The sequence below is a fragment of the Crinia signifera genome, chromosome 2 (genome assembly GCF_055691185.1).
Source record: "Crinia signifera chromosome 2, ASM5569118v1, whole genome shotgun sequence".
Lineage (NCBI taxonomy): Eukaryota > Metazoa > Chordata > Amphibia > Anura > Myobatrachidae > Crinia > Crinia signifera.
Genome location: NC_139218.1, coordinates 246,379,968 through 246,401,109, shown reverse-complemented (window position 1 = coordinate 246,401,109; position 21,142 = coordinate 246,379,968). Strand labels below are relative to the sequence as shown.

Here is a 21,142-nt window from a genome sequence, read left to right as displayed (position 1 = left end):
TTCTCCTGAGACTAGCCATGCTTATAACTTTACAGACCATTGGTAGTGCCAGTGAGAGCAAGTAAAAAGTCACATAAGAGTACTGCCCTTCCCTCCCATATGTCAGTTCCAATCTGAGCTCCTGTGTTGCTTGCCAAACCACTTTTGTTAACCATATCTCACAACTGTAGTGCATATAAGATGCACTTGTGATACCGAGAATAGGAAGGATTCGGTTTGTTCAGTTTGCTACGTTCATACACACTCTATAGCAGGCATTCCCAACAACGGTCCTCAAGGCACACCAACAGTGCAGGTTTTAGTGATATCCAGGCTTCAGCACAGATGGTTTAAATAGAATCCCTCAGATACTAATTAAGTTACCTGTGCTCAAGCCTGGATATCTACAAAGCCTGCACTGTTGGTGTGCCTTGATGATCGTAGTTGGGAATGCCTGCTATATAGTATTGTATGTTTTCTCCTGTTTAAGTGCATTTATTTGATAGCACTATAAACATTTGTGATATTGTTTTGGATCATATTTTAATATTTTCTTTTCTTAAATTTTGTAATAGTACAGCATTAGTATAGTGACTGGGCTTACATGAACCACTGGGTGAAGGTTACAGCATGTAAGCACACTAGCTGCAATAGAGATGATCTGGGTCCAACTAAATGTCTCAGACATTCTGGTATAAGGAATGTGCTCATCACCAGTGTTTCCTGCACATCTATAAGGTACTATTACACGTGGAGATAGACACACTGTATGTGCTCTCATATTGATTACAAAGTAATGGGTCCAGATGATCACCAGATTGCCATGCACATAGTTACTTTGGAACACACAGATGATCATTGGGCAAAATTGTTAGTTAGTGTATCAGATAATTTATTAGAGACAACCATTATACCTAGATGGTGTTTATCATAATTCATTACAAATCAGGGTCAAGAGAGTCAGTGACAGTGTAGTCTAGAAAGTAGGGGCTGATTTTGTACACGGGGCCGAAGCCATACCGCTCAACTGTCAGGCTTGTGGGTCATCTATTCGCAATGAGGGAAGAGCCTGAGGAAGGTCCAGCATTTCTAAAGTGCTGGGCATGTCCCCAAGTGATAAAAAAGGCTACTGCAAGGCCACACCCACTACCCATGAGGCCATGCACTCTTCTTGAGATTACCATTATACAGCTGCTGGGGTACTGTAACTTGGCCTGCTAATGCCGCCTAACACGAAAATGAAAGGTGACTTTAAAAGGAACTAAAATAAATATGGTGACTTACAGTTAATTACCAAAGTATTAATACAAGCATTTATGTATTACAAATAAATGAATACCAATACAATTAATAAAATAATATTACTTTAGTCTGTAAAAAAACAAAATAAAAAAACAAATGTATTATTTTTCATTGTATCTGCACTTGAAAGCTCGAACCAGATTGTCGTAAACTACTTGGTGCATACGCAAAGACTGGAAATGAGTCCCGGGCCCCAAAATTCCTGATGGCAGCCCTGTATTATCCCTCTGTACAATACAAAAGTGCATTGCTACCCTTTAGGGTGCCTAATGCGGCAGTCAGGATAACGATGGTCAGTATATCGATACCGGAATCCCAACTGTTGAATGCCAAAAAGTCAGGATCCCAATTTATAGGGACTATTCTCCCTCGTGAGGGACTATTCTCCCAATGAGGGACAATAGAACATGTGGCGAGCTCAGCGAGCCCACGAGAGGCTTCTATTTGCTCTTCCCCCTGACGGAGTACCGGCAATCAGGATTCCGATGTCGGCCGCTATACCACACCCACTCCTTATACTTGCTATGGAATTGAATAGTATGCAGGAAAAGGCAGCATTTAGTAATGTCCTATAAACTGCAAGTGGCAATAAAATACAAAATTTACTATATAAAAGAAACGGCAAAGAGCAAAAAGACACGTACATAATTAAATACAGAAACGTATAAATGTTATGAAATTAGCCATAATCCCAATTTGCTATACTAAGGTGATGTCTTAAATTGAATTTTGCAGTTTAAACATTTTTCATTGTAAGTAATTGTACCATAGTTATTAAAGAAAAAAATGTCATATTTTGACTGCATTATTGGCACTTTGCTTAATTATGCAGTGTGGCATTCTCTGAGCACTGGAACTAAGCTGTCAGCCTTTGTTTAGGAAAGTGCAGTGTTTATTTGCATACACAAATGACTTGAGCATTCATAGATTCAAAACAGGTTTTGTCTTGATAAAAAGACAAGTTTTGGACACATTAAGAAGGCGATTAGGAAGTTCAGAATTATACAAAAAGGAGTGCTGGAAATAAATTCTTGCATTTTAGAATGAGTTTATCTAATTAAAACTTAACCAGATTTAGCAGAGGGTCACCTATAATGGGGGATTATGTACTATTCATTTACTATGCTAATATGTAAGTATATAAATAAAGCTACTCGCACCTTATGTACACATACCTTTATCTTGGGGTTTTTTTTAGGGGGGGATTTCAGCCAATACAAATTTTTTAACCACACATTTTTTATTGCAGCATTAAATATTTATGTAATTGTAAAACTTCAGGTTCAAAGTATGTGTTCGGCATTGTTATCATGGAATGCTCATTTGTTTTCGCTTTAAAGAAAATCCAGAATAATACAACAGAAAACACAGTAAAAAATAAATCCACTTATCGCCAGCCTGTAACCTCATAGATATGGGTGTAGGAATGGGCTGTAGTCATTTGGAGCACAGCCCTCACCTTCTGTTACCTTACCACATACAAACCGTCATGTTTGAGGATCAATACTGAATGTTGGAAGCAGTTTTGATTTATCCAATGCGAACAACAGTAGAAAGAAAGGCGACACAGATGTTAGCACCAAAAGGTTAAAAGAATGGTGACATGTTTATGAGTTGATAAAGGAATACAGAAGACAGCAGATTACATGTATATATTTCCATAACATAGAATGATAGAAATTAGAATACCTTAAAGTGAGATGGCAACCAACCACCTGAAACGTTTCAATGGTATCCGTTTGTAAAAGCCGTTGCAATCAAAGGCCCCTAAAATTGTACAATTGTTGAGTTTGTCAGTACCCTATTCAGCAAGAACAGACAGCAGCATTGCTTCTAGATACTGCAGGCTGGCATGAATGTGCATTTTTCACTCTGTATGCTGTACACTTGTCGTTGATGTATTTAAAGATGCACAGCACAGATATATAAATAATGGAAATGCAAAAGAAAATTAACATTTTGTGCCATTTCTAACATTTTATCTTTAGAGGTAGGCAGAGAGTGGCTGCCGGGAGTTCTAGCAGAAATAGACGGCTTAACCTTTCTAAGACAATATCGCAAACTATAAGGAAAACTCAACTAGGAAATGCTGCCAACCGCCCCTCACCTGTACTTTGCAATGGCCCTTCACAGAAGTTATTAGAAAAAAGCAAAAACTATACTTTCATCTGTGCAGGCCGTAGGTCACCATAGCCAAGCTTTCAAACGCACAGAGGGCTTTTCCGCTAGGTGAGATATGAAAAGAGACAAGTGTGGAAGGTTGAGAGAGGATAAATTGCCTTAGTACGGCTGTTAGCTGAATACTAATGTTTCCTACTTGATAGTACAAACAAAGCAAATGAGATTTTAAGGTTACTATGGTGACATGATCATTGGAAGAGGGATAACCAGGTTCAAAGGGTTAGTGATCGAGTGGACACTGTACATGACAATGCAGATACTATGTAAAAGGAGCTCCAGTATGGAAAGTTCTGAAATCCAACAAACAAAAGAATAGGAAGCAATAGGAAATATTTTTCTTATTTTACGTGTGAATTACTGTATACCTAAAAATATAAGAGGCTTACAAAACTCTAGTTACTGTGCACAGCAGGTTTGAGTTGTCAGAGTTTGCTTCATTGTGAAATGAGGCTCTTTAAATAGGCCCCATAAGGCTCTAACAACTGCAGTAAGCTGAAGTATTATACAGCTGTAATGCAAAAGTAGAAATGTCTATTGTGTCTCGTACAGTCAGCATGGCTGATGTCACACTGGATGTTCTCATTTTGATTGTATCAACAGGTTTTGTTTTTTTTTTAAAGAGGAAGAAAATAGAAATGATTCCATGGATGATAGGAAGTGGGGCAGGAGTAGAGGCCCAGAGTGCAAAGTAATCCCCTTTTATTTAATAAACCAAGTAACCTCCATTCTATTTACAGGTATTAAGGATGCCCCATGCATCTCCCATGTTATATGTGCTGCTTATGTGTTCCTGCTGCAGAAGCCAGTGTGTAATATCAGCTCTGCTGTGACAACAGTCACTAAGATCTAAACTGTGAATCAATAGTGTATGAAACCTTGCTAATGCATACAAATCCATACTATACTGCATACAGGTATGCACATGTGCATCCATATAAGGGCACAAACACACTCACTAACACAATTGTTTATTTTTCCTGGGGTGTAGGTGGTAAGAACTTTTGCCACCACATATATTATTATTACTTACATGCTGCACACAACACATACAGCACATTCTACATGTAAATATAGTATATACAGCAGGTGCCTAAACATTAGATTCAGTAACTAAAATAACAGGAGTATATATATTTGATAAAAGGAATGTCTACAGTCAACTACAAAAGAGTATATCTATTTATGCAATTTATTCCTCTAATATACAATATGCTAGAAATTTGGACCTTAACAAGACTAGGACAGTGGCTGTGGGTTATGGATTAACTGATGGACCGGGTTAAGGTTAACAATACCATGGTCGACCACTAGAGGTTGATGGCATCTATACTTGGTCGTCCGCATTTATATAGACAGTGACAGTAGACTGACGGGAGGAAAGCAGACTTTTTTTTGGTGCCAAATATTAGAGGGGTGCCGTGGACACTGTGTATGTCCTCGGCACACTATTATATTCACACTTGGATAGTAGAGTAGGAACCAAGTGGACAGGGACCAATTAAAGATGAAAAACCTGCTTTCCTCCCATCGATCTACCGTCACTGTCTATGTAAACGCGGAAGACCAAGTATAGACGTCTAAATAGACACCGTCGACCTAAACCTGGTCAATCCGCCATCCTGATACCGTGGCTGTGGCAGGTCTGTTGGTCTTTCATAACTGATTTTCTTATTCAAATATAAACTGGTAAAACTACTGTGCACAATACGATGGCACAGTCTCATGAAACCTGTCATGACCGCAGCGGGGATGTAAGAGGACACGTATAATATGAATATCAACATATTTTTTTATAGTAGTTAAAAATGGTTTATTGCGGGGTACCACAATATGAAGTAATAACAATGGAAGATTAAGAGGGGCTTTGTCTCTGTGGGCAATAACCTTTCAGATGAATCCAGACAATAACTTTGCCGGCCTATGCCATATGAGAACAAAAATCCATTAATGTGGGCAACAGGAAGAGCAGTGATATTCCCTTTCCTTACAGTTCAACGTATATTAGTTGAATTCTAAGGAGATTTTGTAAATGCACATGGTTGCTTATACATATACAGTCACAACAAAAACCTTAATTATAATGTTAAGTTTCCTAAACAGTATCTTCCACTTGCCATGCAATATATGTATTTGTTTTTTGTTTTTATCAGTGGAAAGGGTTATGGTTGGCAGCTTCTGAGAAATTAAATGCACATTCATGCCATCATACAGCAAAACAAGAACACATTTTGCGGTCTGAAACATAATGCATGCAAATTGGCCAATACATTTCCATTCAGGTTCATGGATCACTGCAGCACAGCAGAACAACATGTACTTTTCTTTTTGGCTTTAAAATACATTAGTAACTACATTTTAGTTCACAATTGTAAAATGCTACATTTTTAAAAATTAGTTACACATTTTAATACAAAAATGCATGCAAAAGTTAGAAATCCCTTTACAATATTTCAATGAAGGATTTTAGTTTTTTTTGCCTTTGTACTGTATAGATGGGGGATACTTTAGATAAGAGGAGATTATTGGTCTAGTTCTCTCCTCATACGAATAAAGGGCCCGATTCAGACCTGCACGCCCATCTGCGAATTCACAGGCATGATGATTATCAGATCAACGGTAACCTGTGTGCATGCACAAACTGTCTGTGTAATAGGAACTAGCGGAGGCTAGCCTTAGCTGTCTGTACCTTGGGGACAGTAACCCAGCATTTTCTGGGAGGCATTCCCAGGCTGTTGGGAGGGAGGACCGCTTATGACACCTTTTCTCCACAACCTTACTTGACGTTTGCGAACAGGGAAGAATCCATTTGATGGTTAGTGATTCTGAATGTATTTCCCCATGTGCACAGCTGCAAATGCATTTACAGCCATGCACATGGGCAGGATTTTACTCACAGAGGGCGGTTCGCTGGGCTCTGAACACTCACAGTATAGGAAGTGAGTCTGAATCGGGCCTGCAGGACAAAGACACCTGAAGCACATAGGATATCCTTGACTAGTTTTCACTACTACATTTATTTTTTCAACTATCTGCATGGCATTTTTACATTTTTTTTTTAAATCATGTCCCCTAAATGGTCAGAGTCCACAGTAAATGGATGTAGAGATGCATCTTGCTTGATTATACCAATGTCCCAGTGAAATAGAATGTGGGGGCCCTCACTGTTACACCAAAGCTTTCTATAAGATTAGTACAACCATATAGACCAGCATGTACTGTATGGTTATTTAAATAACTGCATAATAAGATATGCTAATAGCTGCATTTAAATATACCTGTGCATGTATGTTTTAAATGTGTGTTCAAGAATATAACAATTTTATTTGCCCTCGTGATATATATATATATATATTTAATAGAAAATACTTTTTGTATAGTGATAATACAGTTTGTTATATAGAAAATATTTTGAAGTAGTCATAATCAAGTCTATTAGTAGCCATGGGTAGTAACTTCCAGCATAACTTTGATCACAAATCTCTTACTGATTTACCATGAGCAGTAACTTGTACTGAAGAACTGTCAAACCTAGACATTAAAAGGAAGAAATTTACACTTCCTCATCTCCTGGTCCACTGGGCAGTGGGGTAAGCCTATAAAATACTATGCGACATATCATGCATAGATCCTATCAGTCAAGAGGGCCATGGTCAATAAAGGTTAAATACCATGGTTTGAGACCAAATATTGGGTAAAAGATGTTCACTGTGACCTTAACGGATGAACAGATCTCAGCCAATAGTTCTCTATTACTTTCATAATACAAGAGACAGCTTGGGCAGTGAAGTGTGAAGTTTTGAAACAGGTCTATTAGCAACCTCAGTGGCTAATATAAAACAATGCTTTTTGTGTCAATAGGTTAAGTGAGCCACATAATAAAAAGAAATGTGCATGCAATTTACTCATTGCCCAAGTAGTGAGTGAGAAAGAAACCCATTGATCATTTTAATTATTAAAAAAATAGGGGACCTCTAATAAACTTAGAAAGGATCATTTTTCTTTATGTCCCCATTATTACATATAGATGAATATTGGGCTAGTAAAAACTACATATCCATGCCTGTTCTCAGTCAGATGATGAGCTCTGCCGTTCCAAGGGTAATGGAAGAATCAGATGGAAACCAGTTTCTTTATGCTGTTGTCCTGTGACAAACTTTATAGATTTAAGGTAAAAAGGGGGCCAACCTTGTGTAATAAGCATTGGAGAATGCTAAAATGGCCGGAGATTAAGTACCAACCATCCATCTCCTGACAGTCATTTCCCAAACCAAGCCGGTAACATCAGTTAGGAGCGGATTGCCTGGTACTTTATCTCATCCTCTTTATCCCTCTCTGAATGTACATAGTACATTCTCATCTAGAAAAATTAGAGGAGTAGAACTATGTATACAAAAGTATTATATACATGATAGTAGTGACATGTCCCATGATAATCAGAACATGTCTACCTAACAGAGTATAATAGAGGAGCTCAAATTTAGCAATGCAGGGAATTCTGATGTCACACCTGCTTGACCAAAATATATATCATCTAAAGTCATAGATCAACACATAAATAAAAAAATCAGTAGGAAACTTACAGCAATTCCATGGCCAAAGCCAGAGCCCGGTTGAGGACTTGCTGCGCTAATGTAGTTACCAACACCAGAGTCTTGGCTGGCTGCTCCATAGAGATCGGCGACAGGGCCTGGGCTGTTGGCCCCTGGAAATCCACCTGGTCGAGCTGGGTTGGTGCCTGCCGGGGAAGCGGGTGCGCCATAATTCGGTTGAGCACTGTAGCTATTCAGGACTATTGTGCAGAGAATAAAGCCAAGTATGAGGGCAGAAGCATAGCATGCTTTGTTATTACAAAGAAAACAGCCAAATACTAGAAAAAATGCAACCTTGGCTTGACCTCTAACGCTCAAATCAAGGCCATGCGGAACAAGGCATATATTCAATGGACACATCAGCCCACATTAGCACTAGAATTGCTATAATATTAAAACCTGATTAAATACATGTTATAACAATCATTCAATGTTCTATGGACACCCATGATGGGTGATAAGAAATTAAGAGCACCGAAGAAAAGATAAAATTAAGTTTTAAACATTACATTCTAAAACATGCAGTTGGCATTCCTCCTGCAATATTTTGGTATGTGGAAATAAGCATTCATGTTCCATGCAAACTTCAAAGGATCTGAAAATGTAAGCTTATGGCATGTGATCTACCTGATGACGTGAGGCTAGTTTGAAGACTACTAACTAAACATTATTGATAATTTATAAAAAGAAGAACAATAAGAGTAAAACCTACAACACATGGTTGGCTTTATATAGTCATATTAATAATACAGTAAATTAAAAATTAATTGAAAGAAATGGGATAAATTATAAGGGTCAAATCAACAACTTCTAATCGTTTAACCATGTTACAAATTGTGTTGAGAGGGTATTCTGTAAATTATTTTGTTTTAAACTACTGCCTTAAAATATGCATGTATATATATGTATATATATATATATATATATATATATATACATATATATACATATATATATATATATATATATATATATATATGGTCTATATCAACCTCTATACTTGCCTGACCACAAACATTACAACAATTCTTATAAATGAAAAAATTATTCAACGGTTGCTTATTGCAGGCTTCCATATTATGTAAAAGTCTGTGCTTCATACAAATGGCGCATCAGTTTGTGAATTGGAATTGGAGATAATTTAGCACCCACAAATGCACCAATTTAAGATCATCTTTGGCCAGCCAAGCCATATTGGAAGTGTAATGCTGTCTACTCACTAGACTGACTTTCATCCAACTAGTTGGATGGTTGGACTGAAAATCTGGTACTGTATGAGAGCAAATGACAGTCAGCGATTTGCTCACAAACCTAGGAAACAAAAAACATTCAGTCAAATTGTTTAAAATCAAACAAATTCAACTACAGTACCCTGTCTGACTGACAGTTTTGTCTGCTTCCAGATATTGGGAGAAAATTACTGAATTGCTCCCATCCAGTACCAGATCCAACAAACTAGTTTTGTGGTCGGATGAAAGCTGGTTAGTCTCCTGCAGCAAAATATATTGCATTTCAACATTTGCAATAATTTCCCTTAATATTGGAAATTAAGATCGAATATGCGTAATGAATGTTGTGTAATTTACGATAATCATAAAAGGCCAAACAAAAACACAATCAAAAGATATTAAGTGTACAGATATTAACAGAAACTGAATCTCAAACTCTCCCTGGTCTCTGGAAACTTTCCCTCTCTCCCCTTTTCTCATTCTTTCTCCCCCCTCAGTCGATACTTTTGATTGAGCTCCTGTTCCCTAAACCTGTATTTTTATTACACCATTTTCCTTATTTTTAATTACCTGCTCCCCTCCCAGTTTTCATTTTTATCCCTTTTTACTTTGTGATTCACTAGTATTTTGTCTTACACCCAAACTTGTGGTTTTATATACAGTGGGTCTTGGGTGGCCACAAGGACCACAAGCTTTAAGGCCTAGGTTTATTATTTTTTCTATTATTTGTTCAATTTTGTTGTGTTGATACTATAATTACTCTTTGAATTGTACTTTTGTTTATGTACAATAATAAAAAACTTTGGTCTTCAAAATAAAAAAAAAACATCAGTAATTGGTTTCAATTGTGAAAAGACCATACAAAATCACTATACAGCTTTATGTGCTGTACACCTATCATCTATATATACTGTATGTGTAGTGTCCATTTGTGTCTCCAAAACACTGCCATCTGTTGGCAGCGAGTAAAACTACATCTCTTTCTCTCTTACACATGCACAAACACAGAGGCCATCACAAGGTAGCAGACTAGGGCCAATATTCAATGCTCCCGATTCACCGTTTTTTTTCGGCGAATCGGGCTGTTTTCACTCCTTGCAGTGAATTTTTTTCACTGAAAATATGATTCACCCTATTCACTGTTCGCTGAAAGCGAACAGTGAATGCCAGCCAGTTCTCCGTTTCATGCTCACTGCAATTCGCTGGTATATTTCAATGGGGTTTTCACTGGGATTCGCCGAGAGTGTATTCAATGCTCAAATGGAGAACTGCTTTCTCCATTGATTTTCGTCATGATTCTCCATTTTACATTCGTCATCTTTTTTAGGTGAACTGAAATGTGATCTTTTACAATAAAGCGTTTTTATTTTATTTATTTTTTTTGTGTCAAAAAATCAGATTTTTTTTCTGTGAAGGGGCATGCTATTTTTAGTCATGTGCTTGCAGCAAATGAATATATTTTTAATTATTATTTTATTTTTTTAAACCATTTTATTTTTTTTACACATTCGGCAGCAGGGGGCGGGAGCTGGTAGCCGCTCATTAATATTCATTTATTCACTGCACACTGGTCCCGATCATTACATATGCACGATCGGGACCAGTAGCAGCTCCCTAGCACAGCCCCCTGCCAGCTCTGGGGGGCTCCCTGTGTCCCCGACAGCCCTCCTTCACCCCCACAGTGTCCGGCGCAGGCAGGGAGGCTTCCATCTCCCTGCCGGGGGGGGGGGGGTTAAAATGAGAAAATAGAGCCCCTGACGCGTTGAATAGGGCGGACGGGCGGCTGCCTGGCGAATCGCCCTACAGGGAGAATTGGGGCGAAAGTGCAGCGAATCCTACACAGGATTCGCAGCTGCCGCCGATTCCAACCATTGAATACCTGCCTAGCTTTCAAAGCATTTGCTTCGAGCAAGCTTAATGGAAAAACATAAGATGTAACAAAGTTATTTTCCTGTATACATCTTGGGAGTGGGAACTACTTTGGCTTTAGCACACAGTTGAATCCACAGATAACCTTAGCGGACAGCATGAGGAAATAAATCCAGATGAACTAAATATCTCTAATATAGTACATTACATAGTAATGTCCACTGTATTAGACATCCTATATAGCTGCCTTTATTTCAATGATCACTAAAACAGCAACTGAATGTTTTAAAAGTATACAAAAGTACAAAGCTCTAAAGTATGTTTAAAAAAAGATAACTACAAAAACACTGGTTTATGCTTTCAGTGTAATCTGGCATACCATACATAAAAAGCTTTTAAAATAATTCTACATATACACTATGAATGCAGCGGCTCAACTCTTTAGATAACATCTAACATTGCTTAAGGGCACAGCAGTTTTCAATAGCTTACATAGAAAGCAGTCAATTTATTTAGCAGATGTGAAACTATAATAATCTAATATTATCAAACATACTAAGGCAATCCATTTGCCCAGTAGAATTTTAATGCAGAACACAAAACCGAGTGAATAGGGCCGCTACATTCTCACTGTACTAACAGAAAATGCCCATGGTGGGAGAGAAATAGCAGGTGAATGCCAAAGCACGTTTTCTGATATTAACCATTATGTTGTAAATTGAATAAATTACTCTGAGACGTTCCCGTGACTGACCCTTCTCCAGTTGATTATGAACTGATATCGTTCATGGAAGTCATAATAAGAGGAGTTCAGGCCATTGCACCCAGCTCAGCACTGTAGGCAAATCGTGGCCAAATAATCATTTCAAATGGCAGCCAACACTAGTTACATTTACAGTGCACCTACCTATCAAAATCTGCTAGAAATCAAAATCCAATACATAAACCACAGTGATGTTTAAAGAGAAGACAGCTTTTGAATCAGACCGACACAATACGTGAGTATATTAATACCAGCTAGTGGTACACAGGAGCAGTGTTTCCCCTTTATGTCTGGTGCCCTCTAGGTTGCTAAGACCACGATTATGCATTTACCTTGTCTAACGTTCAGACATAAGATAAGCAACATTCATGTGGCCTGGTGCTTATGGGAATGTACATGCTACTGTACCCCTCAAATTTTTACAATGAAGGTATTGCAAATTTCATGCATGGTCATGCAGTTATGGTATAGCAGGTCGACCGGTGTAGATCGACCATGTTATGGTTGACCCCCCCTTAGATGATCCCGCTAAGTTAGAGCGGTAGTAACGCTGGTTAGATGCCAGCGGGTGATCAGTGGGACCATGGTCGATGGTAACATGGTCGACAGGAGTTTTTCAGGTTTTTGGAGTGGACATAGAGTATGTGCACAGAGACTCCATGCTGCACTCGCCATGCTTCGGGCAAGGGCACTATTCTATTCTAACTCTACAGATGGAGCAGGGCTCAGCCTTGCAGGTGATGGTGGAAGAATCGCCAGCCGCCATCTGTTCTGTGAAAGGGGACGCGCGCGCATCCCCTTCCGACGGCGCTTCCCCCAGGTCCCCGCTGCCTCCCCGCTGTCCTACCTAACCCTGTCCATCTCCCTGAAGCGGAGACGGCAGGGTTCCTGTCGCCCCGCCACCCGGAAACTGAGACGCGCGTGCGTGTGAGACAATCTGGCGATTCGCCAGCAAGAGGGAGGCTAGCTCCACTTGGATAGTAAAGTATGATCCAAGTGGACCAGCACCAAAATATCCTGAAAAACTCCTGTCGACCATGTGACTGTTGACCATGGTTCCGCCGATCAACCGCTGGCATCTAACTAACGTTACTGTCGCTCTACCGGCCATGACTATATTTAGCAGCCTAACATAGTGGGATTGACTAAGGGTGGTCGACCATAACATGGTCATTCTGGGGTCTGTCTGGATACCAGTGATGCTGCTCGTACAAAGTAAATTTTTTTTTATAAAAATATCATTATAAATTCTACAATAGGCACCAAACAATATTAAGTGTTATCGCTAATTTACATTTACAACCAAGTGTTTCACTTTTTCAACGACATACACTAGGGGAAAAAGCAAGAGTGAAAGTTCAGAGGGCAATATTGTCATATAAATGTTATGTAAATTATGTAAATGATCACATCAACTTCTCCATTCATATTTTGAGGATCTCTCACAGCAACGTTGGCACTCAAAGGGTTAGAATAAATAAATTCAAGACAGATTACTTGTATCACAGATACATAAGGATTTAAGCTTTGATGGGCAGGGGACATTGGTTCTGAAAATGTATTTAAAATCGTTATTTAACATACTGTACTGTACCTTACAGGTATAAAATGGTTACTTATGATGACTGTGTGTACATACTGTATATTACAGTTTCTCAGGCTCAGTTTACAAGAAAGTTTAAAATGCTTTAAATAATATAATAAACATAGAGCTGACTACATATTATGATTTATATAGTGAATCATTTCCTGGTAAGTGTGTGTATGTATGCTGTATATGGGCATATGTTCTCTAATAAGCACCCAAGTCCTGCGATCTCACTGACGTGGGGGGTGGAAAGAGGGTGGGATGTACAAGTTGCAAAGCAGACTGTAAATAAAAAACCCACCACTTATTCAAGCTGTCCTGCTATTGAAACAAAAGAGATTGTGATTGTAGGCAAACAGAAGCAATTAAAGAGAAATAAAAGAAAAATCTTAATTAATGTGTTTCTGTTCTTCCTAGACGTAGGGACAGATTTCTATTTTTTTTCTTCATTTTACTATGCACACTATAAATATGCATGTTGCTCTAGCCATGAAAACAGTGTGCAATCAGACAGGAAAAAAGTACTAACTAGGACAATAAAGACTTGTATACAAGAAAGAAAGATATGAAACAATTTGCACTAGAGAAACTTGACCATGTTTCCCACTAACACCATTCCGTCGTTCAGTTACATTTTCCATTGAGTATTTGAAAGAAGTTAGAAAATATACACATTAAAATATTTTGACGGAGGAGTACTCTTAACGATATTCTAAAACATAAATTATATTGAGAAAATGGAGGTATTAAGGGGGTTATTCAATGTGTAGGTCACGGCAGTCAAGCTTGCTCGACCGCCATGACCCTGTCCCGTTCTCGGTCAGCTCGACCGAGAACATGCAGGCAGGATGCATCCGCCTACAGTGGGACGAGAAGGGGGCGTAGCCACGAGTTGCGGCCGGGAAGAGGAGAGCTACAGCCGGTAGCTTGTCACTTCCTGGCAGTACGAGCCAGACAGCTTGTGAATTTGGGCTCGTTCTGTCGAGAAACCCTGCTCAATGCTGTCGGGGAAGAAAGCATTGAATAGGGCTCGGCAGGCCATCTTCCCAGTGGTCGCCGGCGATTGATTACACGGTCACTCACTTTAATATCACTATAATATCAATATAATATCACTATAGAAGGCCTGATTCAGATGTGGCTGGAGTTGCTATCTGCTGCTGCTCCTGCTGCTTACATACCCACTATCATGGGTAACTCCCGGTGCATTGGGTGCCCTGTACAGGAAAAGGCTCCCAGTGAAGCTAGAAACATGCGCCACTAGGCTATGTTGTAAAAAGGATCAGCAGATTTATTCAAGTGTACTTGCTTGGCGCATTTTTACAAAAAACACTTAGGATGCAGCAATAACCCTAAGGAAGTTATGCAGTACCTTTATTATACTGGGGAATTAGAATTTTGTGCATGCCACTTGTATAACTAATTTTTTTCTTGTATTTTTTCCACGCCAAAGTATATAGGACTGCCTAGTCTTGAATACATGATCTTATCACTAGACATTGAAATCCTGAGAAAATGTGAAAAATGTGAAATGGGCCAATATGACCCATTTCACATTATAGATGTCCCCGTCGTCACCCCACGATAGACGCCAACCCGAAGCGTGGCGAGCGCAGCGAGCCCGCGAGGGGCGGCGGTGCGCGTCCTCCGACCTTTTCATTCCCCTACTATCCACGTCGGCGTGGAGTTGAGAATAGAATAGTGTGGCGAGCGCAGCGAGCCACCGAGCCCGAAGCGTGGCGAGCGCAGCGAGCCCCGCGAGGGGACGCATATAACTTCACAGGTATACGCGTCCCCTCGCGAGGCTCGCCACGCTTCGGGCTCGGTGCCTCGCTGCGCTCGCCACACTATTCTATTCTCAACTCCACGCCGACGTGGATAGTAGGGGAATGAAAAGGTCGGAGGACGCGCACCGCCGCCCCTCGCGGGCACGCTGCGCTCGCCACGCTTCGGGTTGGCGTCTATCGTGGGGTGGGGTTTACGCCGTTAAATTTGGGGGGGTTGGGAATATTTTACATTGAATCCAATGTAAAATCGGGTCCCAGGGACCCGATTTACATTTCATTCAATCAAAAAATCGGATGCGATCGACCCGATTTTTCCGACACGACCACCCCGATGTAAATCGGTGTGGCCGTGCTAGGAAACAAGTACCAAAAAATCAATTGAATATTTTTTGAATTGGTATATCGCCCACACAATCTCCCATCTAAATCAGTGCAATATATCAATTGAATATGGCTCTTTATATCATTTGTTGTATGTTCTGGGATATAGGGATATTTTAATTCCATATATAGACTACTTAAATTTTAGACCACTTAAAAGTTATTTTTGTAAGGGTTTTTACGTCTGGTTATTCAACAACAACTTAACAGGTAAATACATTTTCTATCAGCAATAAGACTAAGCAGGGATATCAGGATCCACCCCAAACCCCCCCCCTCTTAACTCTAGCTTTTGCTTAAACAAGAATATTAATCTCTTGTAAAGAAAACAATACAGTACACTACTCATAGGAGGTTATTCTAGTTCACACGCAAAGCTGCAAAATGTCCAGTTTTGCGTGTGCTTTAAACGTCGCCCGCACGAATGCTGCCACCCCCTTTGCACGCTGCGTTCCCCCACACGCGTGCATAAACATTTATTTGCAGCCTGCGTTTGGGGAGGAAATCATTTGATGGTCGCTGACCATCGAATGATTTCTAAGGTGCATGCAAATATAAAACTCGCTGGTGTCTTAGATTTGCGGCTACCTTGTATGGGAAGAGGGCGAGCAGCTGGCATCCGGTGCCAACAGCTAACCCACCTGTCATGGCCGAATTAGTGTGGGAACGGAGAGCGTTCAATGGGAATGTCAATGAAATGCTGGGCAGCCCGTCGCCTCACGCCTGCACTGCTACATCGCACCAAGCGGCTGCACATCCACAGAAGATAAACTTTGCTCCCCCAAGCGAATGCACAGGGTGTGATCAAATCAGAATGACCTCCATAATGCATTTGTAATTGCAGATTATGTGCTGTTGTCATTCATTTATGTTGTATCCATTAATTCATGGATAGTCTCTTATTAGTCAATTCTAAGTTGAATTCAACTAAAACCAAGACCTTTCCTTTAGATGTCCCTCTGGACCTGCTCCATATATTTAAAACTACATATAAATTCCCCTGAAAAGCAAATTCCTTAAATAACCGGGGCATTCTTGTTCCAGGCTGACTAGATATACCATGAAGTCTTGGTGATGAGAATGTTGGCAGCAATTAACTTGTTTTTCTTCAGCTTTACACAGTACCTAGAATTATCTTGTGCAGTTGGTTCAATACATTTTATTTAAACATGAATGCATTTATTTGGAAACATAAAATATATGGCTTGATATAAAATACAGTATTTATTCCGAGAGGGGTCGGGTCTTGCAATCCTTAATATTGAAGTGTAATAATTAGTGAGTTCTATAAAAAATTGAAGGCTGTTAGATCATTTCAAAATCACTGCTGTGGATAGGATCATCTAGTGCAGGCATGTCCAACCTTGGCCCTCCAGCTGTTGTGAAACTACGCATCCCAGCATACCTTGCCATAGTTTTAGCATTCCCTAATAGCAAAACTGTGGCAAGGCATAATGGAACTTGTAGTTTCACAACAGCTGGAGGGCCAAGGACATGCCTGGTTTAGTGTATATGGGGCTTTCTTTGTTCAGCGTGCATGTAAAATGCAACATGACCTGCACTGAAGCGAAGCAACCTTGTCACGCGAATGTGCATCTTAGTTGCATTTAGGAGGTGTAAAGCAGGCTTGCCTACCCTCTCGGAATGGCCGGGAATTTGGTGGCACGGGGGCAGGGCCTAGTGATGTCAGCTTAGTGTAACCGCCAACCCCGCCCATGGACATGTTAACTCTCCGGGCTTCTCCCAGAGAGGCAACAATAAAAGTAGCAAGGCAGGCAACAATACAGCAGGGACAGTAGTTATCACACAGGGAACACATACCCGCCAAGCTGCACAGCGCCTAGGCAGCCATGAGTGGCGCCATTGGTCGTTGCAGCAGCCAGATAGGTAACACTTAAGCAGAGACAGTACAGTTATAGCAGAGGCAGTACAGTTATAACACAGGAGACACAGGGTTACATATGGCTGAGTGATGGGTATGGGAATGTGCCATATTGTGATGGGAACAGGAGTGCTGGGGTGCATGCGTGGTTGGAGGGGTCTGGGGATTGGTAAATATTACAGGGTGAGGTCACTACATCATATATAAATGGACATAAACTAGCAAAGACAATGCAACGCCAACCATGTGAACAGGCAGACCAGTGGAATGCATGAACTGTCCACACCAGCCTATATCTGAGGCTGGCTTTAAACACCCAGTAATCCTTAAAAGGCAGTAAACTGCCAAAACGCGTTGGGACCATGCAACCACACAGGGAACTACACTGAATAGTTCCCTGCTAAGACAAGGTAAAGTTACGGCGCACAAACCTGCCTGAACAACACAGGTGGCGAGACATCCCGAGAGTGCTGTCAGCATCACGAGCGCAACCCTGAAGTAGCGCGGACTGGACAAGCGGCAGTAGCCAGCGAGCAAGCTGGGTGAGCGGCTTCTTTTGTAGAGCGGCTTCTTTTGTAGAGGCACACTTAAAGACATTGTGATATCAATCTAAAACTTAACCTTTATTACTCTACTTTTTTTTTAATGGTTGAGTAGATATCAGTTATATAGGTAGCTTACATTAAAGGTATTTTCTGAATAAATGCAATTAATACTCATGGACTTCATATATCAAATAGTCAGAAAGCATAAATGGCTCACCATCATATGAGAATGTTCTCAATACTATCTATGTATTTACAGTGTTTATCATAAATCATGTATCATATAGATTGTGGCCAGAGACCCCATCCCACATTGACAGAATGGACGCCACTGCACGTATGGGGTTAATCCCTGTGCTGCTGCCCCATCTTTACATGAAAGTGGGCACTTGACATGTTTAAAATGTGTTTAAACATTTTATATGTATTGCTGCAGTGCCTGGATATGGGAACCCTGCTGCTTGGCATAAGGCACAAAGTATATGCATTTATGAAATGTATGTTTAGCACTGAGCTGGGACTGCACCATATATATTCAATGTAATATATATATATATATATATATATATATATATACATACACACACACACACACACACACAAGAATAGTGTCTTCAGCGCCCTATATATGTAATGTCTTAAATAAAAGCAATTAAATACACATATGTATAACAAGAAATACGCTTGTGGCTTCTTTTCTGAAGAATATTTTTATTTTCAGATAGCATCACTCAATACCCGGCGCGTTTCGTCTCGCTCAGAGACTTCATCAGAGGTTTTTAGTTTACAGTCTCAAATATTAATGCTTGTGCTAATCCTGAATCGGACAGTTTTCTGGTCTTATATATTGAGACTCCCAATTTGTGCGGCCAGCAGAGGAATCTTTGGGCCGGTAGGCTCTAACTTCATATACTTAATATGGTATATATCTATAGCCTGGACAGATGATTTGTAGTAGGCTATAGTGGTGGAAAAGAAGTCGCCCCCTAAAATTTTTTGGGTAGTCTTTAGCTCCACTGTGATATAGTTTTTTCAGGTTCAAAGATTAATATTGAAACAGTTACCACTCTCTGTGTGACTTCTTCCTCTCACCAGGTATACTAGCAGAATGCGAGTTCTTTTCCACCACTATAGCCTACTACAAATCATCTGTCCAAGCTATAGATATATACCATATTAAGTATATGAAGTTAGAGCCTACCGGCCCAAAGATTCCTCTGCTGGCCACACAAATTGGGAGTCTCAATATATAAGATCAGAAAACTGTCCGATTCAGGATTAGCACAAGCATTAATATTTGAGATTGAAACTAAAAACCCCTGATGAAGTCTCTGAGCGAGACGAAACGCGTCGGGTATTGAGTGATGCTATCTGAAAATAAAAATAAAACTATTCTTCAGAAAAGAAGCCACAAGCGTATTTCTTGTTATACATATGTGTATTTAATTGCTTTTATTTAAGACATTACATATATAGGGCGCTGAAGACACTATTGTTGTTGTATCTTTTGTGTGGGTTCTTGCTAGTAGGGAACCAAGTGTCAGCAGCGACCGCCTACTTTTAATAGCGCAACTTCAGAGATTGTGCCTTATATATATATATACATACACACATGGCAGCACACCTTTGGGATAGATACTGGCTCTGGTGCCATCCAGTTCACTCGGTTTGGAGTGAATTTGCAAGCCGGAAAGAGAGTGGCGGCACTCAGATGAATAAATAGGCAGAAACGCGGTTTAAATATCATTAATCAATAATGATCTTTACACTGCGTTTCTGCCTATTTATTTATCTGAGTGCCGAAGCTCCCTCCTGCCAGCTACCACTGTAGAGGACCTGGTTTGTGTTCAGTGACCAGTGGGGGAGTAGCCGACACTATTCGGGTGTGTCAGCAGCATGTCAATGCATACACCCTAGCAGGTAGTACTCAGGTGCCAGCGTGTGGGCCTGCGTAGTGGGTTGAGTCAGTAATGGGCAGTTACTGATGGTAACAGGGAATCCCATATTGGTCAGGTCCCATAATACCAGAAACCGCAGAAGGACATAGCCAGAGCATAGAGCAGGCGTCCAGTAACATAGATATATTCAATATAGTGGCTATCTACTGTTTACGGAAAAGTCTTGTCTCACAAAATACTAAGAATAAAGTTCCTGCAAATTATGCCAATGAGCAAAAAAGGCAACTGCACTTACCTATGGTACACAGCCTACCCTCATTGTGGAAGTAAAAGCACTGAGCACAGTTGAAGAGTCTGCTCAACTGTATAAAGAAGGATTGGTGCCTGCGACTTATGCAAGGCCATAGAGGGGGGCTGGTACCCGCAGCACAAGCTTCACTTGGTATGACACACAGCACAAGTAATAAGACTAGGTAAATGACAAACAACTGTACTTATGAAAATGCTGAACTTATATTCTGTACAACATCAGTGACATATATTTAGAACACAAGTACCATTTTCTGTCATCTGCCAGAGCTATAAACTGTATAAAAATAACCTGTATATATTGTTCCAACATTGATGAAGCCAATCAATAATAGCATTTCTGCCAGGAATGAAGTCATATAAAATACATGTTCAGAATTCCTTTTCTTAAAAATGTAAGAAAGACTTGTGAGTGTAAAATGTCAAGCTATGAATAAAATTATGCTGGAGAGTGTGTTTATAGTCAAACCTCATAATTTAAAGTAAGTGATAACGGAGTGAAGTCATTTTATTTTATCGAACGCTCATATAATGCTGTATTCATTCGCACTGATCACAGAGCTGAATGCGGAAATTATGTTTGTGACAAAATCACTCCTACACATTCATAATATTCAGCATTTTCCATGGGAGATGTGGGTGTTCTAGTCAACACATTAAGTAAACAAATAACAGGGTTGAAAACTATATCTGTAGGAGGTAGGGAAGAGATATTTACTGATAATAAATCTATCATGTTACAGAAAGGAAAATGGAAATATGATGTGATAAACTGTCCGTTGCTACTGCTTTAGTGCACATCTATCACAGCCATGATTATTAAGTTAAAGAAGATCATAG

The 21,142-nt window shown here is 39.9% G+C and overlaps 1 protein-coding gene across 6 annotated transcripts in view; it reads right to left on the bottom strand.

Annotated features, from left to right (window-relative positions):
* MSI2 (musashi RNA binding protein 2) overlaps window positions 1–21,142 on the bottom strand; it is a 566,011-nt gene that overhangs the window by 23,350 nt on the left and 521,519 nt on the right. For 4 of the 6 annotated variants that reach the window (XM_083174188.1, XM_083174190.1, XM_083174193.1 and 1 more), the window contains 2 exons: window positions 8,043–8,251; window positions 2,971–3,048 (listed from right to left, as the gene is read on the bottom strand). The exons of 1 other annotated variant lie outside the window; for it this stretch is intronic. In XM_083174188.1, coding sequence (XP_083030314.1) covers window positions 3,007–3,048; window positions 8,043–8,251 — 251 coding nt within the window. In that variant the 3' untranslated portion in view covers window positions 2,971–3,006. The remainder of the gene's footprint in view (window positions 1–2,970; window positions 3,049–8,042; window positions 8,252–21,142) is intronic. One more of the 6 variants, XM_083174189.1, reaches the window with a different exon arrangement.